The sequence below is a fragment of the Oxyura jamaicensis genome (genome assembly GCF_011077185.1).
Source record: "Oxyura jamaicensis isolate SHBP4307 breed ruddy duck chromosome 25 unlocalized genomic scaffold, BPBGC_Ojam_1.0 oxy25_random_OJ75120, whole genome shotgun sequence".
Lineage (NCBI taxonomy): Eukaryota > Metazoa > Chordata > Aves > Anseriformes > Anatidae > Oxyura > Oxyura jamaicensis.
The window spans coordinates 1-7,373 of record NW_023304713.1 but is presented as its reverse complement, the minus strand read 5'-3'; the positions used below and the strand labels follow the sequence as shown (position 1 = coordinate 7,373).

The window sequence follows — 7,373 nt, the reverse complement described above, 5'->3', positions numbered from 1 at the left end:
GTCTAGGCCAAGATGTCAGAGGTGGAATCTCCGCAAGGGAAGCGGATAGCACGGGCAAGGCAAGGCCCGTTGGGCTCCTTTCCAAAATCCACCAGGAAGTTCTTGTTCACAGTCAGGCCTCCTTTCTCAGTGTCCACATCAATCTGCAGCATGACAGAGCCTTCCCTGTGAGGGGGCGAGAGAGCAGGTATTACAGACAAGCACACCTGGGCCCTTCATGCCCTTTGTGAGGTGGAGGCATTCTCCCTGACATCTTGTCTTCTCCACAGAGAAGACAGCAGAGGCCCACTCCCAGCAGCGGCATACACCAGCACCCATGGCTCCGTGCTGAATTGTCAGCGGAGGCAAGTCAGCCAGGCATGATGTGACAGACAGGCCGGAGCTTGCCTTTGTGTTGGAGGTCATCTTTACTAAACCAAAACATCTCTGGTGGAGCAGAGCCGTGGCCTGGCTCTGAGAGATCCACAGATGGATTCACTCCACCTGCAAGGCTGATCAACGTACGCGCTCCCAAGCCAAGCCGTGCCACTGCAGCTCCACACAGGGAGCAGGTTCAAAGGTGCATGGGAGACAACTGCATGTGCAATTCAACAAGAGCAAGCTGCAGCAACCACAAATGCATCCCTGCAGTCCCCCAGGTGAGGCACCTTCCCCACTTTGAGCAATGAGGCCTTGCAAAACAGGCCCCTTTCCTCCCACAGGTTTCTTACTTGACCACGTTCGGGTAGAACTGCTTGTCCCACGTGCTGTAGAAGGAGTTGGTGACGTACAGCCTCTTGCCATCCACGCTGAGCTGCAGCTTACAAGGACCACCATACACCCTCTTGCACTGGAAGCACAAGAGAGAGCAGTGATGTCACGGGCCTCTTTCTTTCAGCAGACAAGCAAAAGCAGAGGCAGCAGAGCAGAGAAGCAGAGCAGAATGGCTGCCTCCCCTCCTAACAAAGGCAGGCTATTAAGCACTGCAGGCACGCTGCCAATGGCCATGGAGACCTAACCCCAGAGACTCTGGGGAGAGAACGAGCAGAGCCAAAGTCCAAAGGACACCATCGAACAGAGAGGCTGTGCAGCTCACCTTGATCACCAAGGGCTCCGGCTGGCACTTCAGCTCTTCATCTCTACACACAGTCACGGGCCCGCCTCTGAGGATGCTGCCTCCCACAAACACCTGGAAGCAAGGCAGTGGGAGACGTGTGGCTTGTCTTCTAACCCCCACCAGGTACCGCTAAGGAAGCCAACACTGCAAGCCCCTCTGCCCCTGTCTTACCTGTCCCACCAGCCTGGGCTTGCAGGTTTTGGAGATCTCGTACTGGCGGATGTCTCCGTGCAGCCAGTTGCTGAGATACAGGTATTTGTCATCCAAGGAGATGACCATGTCAGCTGTGAAGGCTAGGACACAGAAAAAAGAACTCTGGAGGAGGCGGCGTCAGCAGAAAACTCAGCCCCTCTGACAAGGCGTGCATTGGGTTTACAGGGCACAGCCCTGAGGGCCAACCGCTGGGCTTTGCCAGGCTGCACAACACAATGCTCTGAGAGGAAAGAGGAAACACCACATCAGGGCTCACTAACCTGGCATCTTGGGGAGAATCCATCCCGCCACGTCCTTGGCTGGTATCTGAATCGCCTCCTCTACTGACCAGGTGTCTCTCTGCAAAGGAACACAAACACTTCACCGTGGGCATTCCTGGCTGCTGAGGCAAGAGCCCTCCCCTGCGCTCACCCACTTGTGCAGCCAGGCAAATCATAGAATCACAGAATTACAGAATATCCTGAGTTGGAAGGGACCCATAAGGATCACCAAGTCCAACTCCTGGCACCGCACAGGTCTACCCAAAATTTTAGACCATGTGACTTAGCGCACAGTCCAATTGCTTCTTAAATTCAGACAGGCTTGGTGCAGTGACTACTTCCTGCCTGGGTTTCTGGTGGCTGCTGGCAGAATACTTGCCTCGCAACAGGCCTTGTAGAAGCGGTAGATGATACCACTCAGGGCACAGCTGACATATCCCTCGGCAGCATCGGGGTTGTGGAGGAATTTAACGCTCAAAGGCAAAGAGTCCTCCCCCAGGTCAAAGCACTGGGTCAGGGTGCGGCAGGATAAGTTCCACACGTTCAGGCGGCGCCCAAAGACTCCTGAGGAAGAGGAAAGGCGAGAGTCAGGAGAGGACAGGGGAGCTATGGAGAACAATAGCACCTAAAAATGCTCCTGGCAGGCACAGCCACGGCAGCGGTGACCCAGAATTAGCAGCAAAATGCAGTGACTTTGGGAGCAGAGGGAGAAGACAGGAACCAGCCTGTCTTGAGGAGAGATGCTGAAAGTCCTGGGGCAGGGCCTGTAAAACGGGCCATTTTGGGACAACTCCACCTGCCCCCTCTCCCCGGTTCTGGACCATTCAGCAACCGCATCAACATCCTCCCATGACCCTGGTAAGTTCTGGCTCAGTGCTTGCATCCCCATTCTCACCTTTCTTCAAATCATCAGGATTAAATCCACGCCCTGCACGTTTTGGAACGAGTCCAGCAGAGCTGATGAGAACGTTGTGGCGGGGCTGGAACCAGAAGTCATAGCCAGTTGGGGGGGCCTCGCACTCATTTTCCCAGTTACCCTTCAGCTCAAATGTCTCTCCATCCAGCACAATAAATCCTCCTGTGATGCAAGAGGGCATGCACAACAGATCAAATACTCATTTTTCCAACCAGTCATGTTGTTCATGGTCTCTAGGTAGGGGAAAGTACCTTTTCCATTGCCAGCTGGATCTCCCATGTTGGCAATCAGTATATCACCATTAGGCAGGCTATGAGGTACACTGAGGTACCCTTTGTTGCACTTCCAGAAGACATCCACTGGCTCAATCATCTGAAAGAAGTGTATACACACATAAGTCTGATTGATCCGCTCATTTCACACCACATGGCAGAGCCTTTTGCCATCTGAGGTTTCCGATGCTCGCAGGAGTTTTATTTCCAAGAAATCACACCTGCTAGACCTTGCTCGTCCTTGGAAAGAAGCGAGGAAGCCACTGAGCTCTCCTTTACAAGGACAACATGAATGCAGCAACTTGTAAGAGCTTATTTGCCCACCTTACTCTTTGGGATGGGGGCTAGGCATGGGGTGCTACATGGCTTCCAGTTACTAGACACTCCCTGAATGCAACAGGCACAGAGAAGGCAAGAAAATGAGGATTGGAGCCTCCCCTCAGTCTGAGGAGGAGAAAGCTGAGGGGGAACCATGACCCAGGTCTCTAAAATCAGGGGGAAGAAAAGAAGAGGAAGAAAACCTTCTTCCCTGTGCATTATTCCAGAAGCACCAGTTCCCACCTCCTTCCCAGAAACTTGTCTTTGAATCACCTCAGGCATACCTTACACAGCTTGGGAGCCCGGCACTGTGAACCCACATCCACCACGTAAATACGGGAAGAAATCAAACAGGGAAGAATCAGCTTGTTCCTTTTCGTTGTAATATTGTCAAAGCAGACTCTGCCAGCGCTCCACCCTGAGGAATGCAGCTCGTCTTTGAGGTTGGGCATGGGCAGGCGGTGGATCACCTAGGCAGTCAAAGGCAAAGCTAGGGTTCAGTCAGGGAGGCAAGGGGACATTAATACAGGCAGATACTTCTGTCTTTGTATCCTCCTTGTGATTAGAGCTGGGACTGCCTCTAGAGACAAATAGCAAGCAGGAGAAAAGAATCAACCCAGAGACAGACATGAAGATGCAGAAAGACAAGAAGGTGCAAGGCATAAACAAACAACGAGCATGACAGAGTGGCAGGAAAGCAATCTGAATTTCCACAGCAGAAAAGAGTAAACATCATGAATCTGGAAGCACAAAGACATCAGCTCAGTAGAAACAGTTTAGGCACAGTTACCTGGCAGTAATACGGAGATCTGGGGTTGAGATCGATGGTGGCCAAGAAGTCAGGTTGGTCGATGCCTGTTTCTCGGTAAGTACAAGTCACATATGCAACCTCTTCTCTAGGAGCTTCAAATACAGAAAACTTGTGTTAAAATGAGACATAAACTGTCCATAAAAGAAAGAAAGAAAAAAAAAAAAAAAACTTCAGCAGACTCCAAAATAGACTAGGCTCAATTTTCTGCAGCTACAACCTTCCTCCCTGGTCAATGACAACTGCCCAGCCCTGGTTCACTACTGGCCCAGAGCTGAGAACACAAAAGCAGATCACCGCATAGCTCCAGTTTTCTCCCGCTGAGGGAAGGGACTCAGCACATGCAATTAATTACCGGTGGTCTCTGAAAGACTCAGGCTTTATCATCATCCAAACGGAAGCTAACACGGAGCCCTTTCACAAATGCCCCCCTTCCAAACATTCCTGAGAGGACTTGCCTTTCACAACATCCGGGCAGACGGGGTAGTCGTAGCACTGAAGTCTGCATCTGTCTGAGTTGAGAAGAAGAGAAGAATGAAAGGAGAAACCTCCACATCCTTAAAGGGGCCAGTTCCAAAGGCTCCATCCCACCCCATGGACCTTCTCCCACCCTTGTCATCAGCAGGGGCCTCTGTGACCAGCATCTACTTGTGTAGATTTAGAATAGATATAAGGCTGAGATTCTTCACTATGAGGGCTGTGAGGCACTGGCACAGGTTGCCCAGAGGAGCTGTGGGTGCCCCATCCCTGGAAGTGCTCAAGGCCTGGTTGGATGAAGCCTTGAGCAACCTGGTCTGGTGGGAGGTGTCCCTGCCCATGGCAGGGGGCTTGGAATGAGCAAAGCTAAGCCCCTGGAAGCAGACCAGGAGCAAGATGAAAGAAACCTTTGTGCCTTGTCAGGCAAAGCCCCAAACTTCAGACCCATCTTCCTCCTTCCTGCAGCGCTGCAGAGGAACAAAGCCACCAGTCCGCAAGTGGGACTCGGCTTCAAGGGGGGATGTCTGCAGCCCCCAGGCAGAGGCTGGAGCCAAGGCCAGGATGGAGCAAGAAGGCATGGAGCTGCCGTGGGCTGCAGGGAGGCTGCAGAGCGTTTCTTACCCATGCTGAAGGCCTTCTGGTTCACTCTCCCCAAGAGCAGAGGTGCTGTCTGTCTTGCTGGAGTGGGTCGTGTAGTGCCAGGGCTGCTTGGAGGGACCTTATATACATGGCTAAGGGGTGGGGGGCAGAAAGCAAGCTGCCAAGGGAGGAGCGAATGTTCCCAAGCGTTTGGGAGGTGCCAGACCAGCGCTGTGGCTTGTTTCCGCCTTGCTAACCACCAATCTAGAGGAAAAATCTGCTAGTCCATGCAGGTCCTTTCCTGAAGCACAAGCCACCCCTATCTGATCCTGGGGCCCTGCTCATCTCCAATGGGACTTCTTCAGGCTCTCGAGGCCTCCATGGCCCAGCCAAGACACAAGCTAATTAAAGCCATCCCCCATGCCCAGCTTCTTGCAATAGAAATGTGCAGCGGTTGCAAATTCCACACGAGGGATGAGAAGCCCAGCTAGATAATTGGCCCCACCAGCAGCCTCCTGGAAATTACGAGGCTTGAACTCATGGAGGCCACCAAAGACACCTCCAAAATCTGGACCCTGACACAAGGCACGTCTCTGTTTGAGGGCTGAGAGGAAGACATGGGCTCCCTGCCACCAACTCAGAAAGCCAGGCCCACAGGTTCCTCCACCCGTAAAGACTGCCTGAGCTCTGAAGACCTGGGATACAGGGATTCCAAGAGGCAGGGGCTCCAACAGTACTGAGCTCACAGGAGACCTGAGGAGTTGCCGCCAGCTCCCAAGCACTCAGGAAACAACTAAGGCCAGGAACGGATGCCTCGGGACATACACTCTGTGCCAGTTTTGATCCAGCACTTCTGCGGATCAAGATACGCCAGCTGCCTCTCAGGCATATGGGAGAGTCAAAATATAGGGACCTTGAGGATTCAGGGCAGTTCCGCATCACAACACGGCACTGCAGCAGTGGCCACATCCTCTCCGCACCTCCCTGAAGCAGAACGATGCCATGGAAAACTGATGATGGAGGTACCTCCATGTCCACCTGCTTGGACAAGCTGTGGCTCTGAGGGCCAGGACATGGCCAGTCTGCTCCAGGGCTGCCACCAGGGGAATCTTCTCACCTTGCCCGTCACCCCACTGCACAGCTCCATGGGTGCTTGGGACAGGGCCATGGCTGGGTGGAATAAACCCCTACAATCCACCAAGCGCCGTGGAACGTGAACGAGTATCGTATCTCGCAGAAGAACTCCTCAATCAGCGGGCAAATTACCTCGGGTAAGTAATTGCTCCACGTAGGAATGCAGAAACATCTGACAGAGCCACTAAAGAAGCCCTTGGGAGATCCCTATCAGAAGAGAGGACATCTCGCCCAGGCTCTAATTGATGGCTCTGGCTTCAGAACAGCTCTCTAAACAGGTGACAGGGGACATGGGAGCAGCCAAACACTTGGTGTTTTCTGTAAGAGAGGAGCATCAAGCTGAGACAACTGCCAAAAGATTCTCAGAAGAACTTGGGCTCTGTTCAGCACAAATGCTGCAAAGGGCAAAGGCAGGCTGAAGAGGGGTTATTACCTGCCACAGCTGGACCCTTCCACACAGGCCATCAATGGACAGTTAGTGCTGCCAATGTTGCTGCCCAGCTATGTCAAGTTTCTCTGTAAGACAAGAAGAAGGTGGTAAAAGACCATCACGGAGGAGAGCAGAAAGCATGCAAAGCAATGGCACAAAACCTCGTTTCATTAGCTGCCAGAGAAGTGGAGGCCTACTCAAGGCAAGAGCGCGTCCCGTGAGAGAAATGACGTCCTCTGCCAGCACCAAGACGGGTCAAGACAAGCCATCAAGATCAAAGCCCAGGACTGCCCTTCTGCCTTGATGACCTGAGAGTAACACACAGGAGTGGGGGAAATATATGCACAGCAGTAAAATGCACTGGAATCACCTTACATGTGATCGGACTTGCCAAACACTTTTGGTTCAGGTAGCAGCCAAGGAAAAATGTCGGGTGCACAGGCTCATGCTCATGTTGTCCACAGAATTTGACTTTCAGGCTGGCACGGGCTGAAGATGTGCTCCAGCAAACGGGCACCAGGGGATGCTGCCCACTGAAGGACACTCAGGCCTGATGGCAGGGTGCAGCTGCAGCGGCTGGAGCGGCTGCTCCATCAGAGGCAACGTCAGGGGCTTGGCTGCTGCCCCTGGCAGAGTGCTTTTGCTGTCACCATGTGCATGTCTCACTGCACCTTCTTGCACCTGTACACCTGCTAATTAAAAACTTCATTAGTCTGCTGCTCATTAACAAAGTGTGCTGGTCATCCTAGTTGGCTTTCCTCGGTGACGTCTTTGGCATCCCTCACAAAACCAAGCTGTGGGGCGTAGAGTTTTCTAATTAAAGCTGATAGGAGGAAGGATAAGAGCAGGCTCAGCAACACCAACAAGAAC

General features: G+C 52.8%; 1 protein-coding gene across 1 annotated transcript; it reads right to left on the bottom strand.

The window, feature by feature from the left end:
- Window positions 1–4: 4 nt before the first annotated feature.
- LOC118158320 (methanethiol oxidase-like) lies at window positions 5–5,098 on the bottom strand (the record flags this gene model as incomplete). Its single annotated transcript, XM_035312965.1, has 12 exons — window positions 4,982–5,098; window positions 4,342–4,395; window positions 3,866–3,978; window positions 3,360–3,545; window positions 2,737–2,857; window positions 2,465–2,647; window positions 1,949–2,133; window positions 1,570–1,648; window positions 1,268–1,389; window positions 1,076–1,168; window positions 711–829; window positions 5–165 (listed from the first exon to the last, which is right to left on the bottom strand). Coding segments are annotated over exons 1-12 (1,420 nt in total), but the record flags the coding sequence as incomplete, so codon positions are not given.
- Between the last annotated feature and the right edge of the window lie 2,275 nt (window positions 5,099–7,373).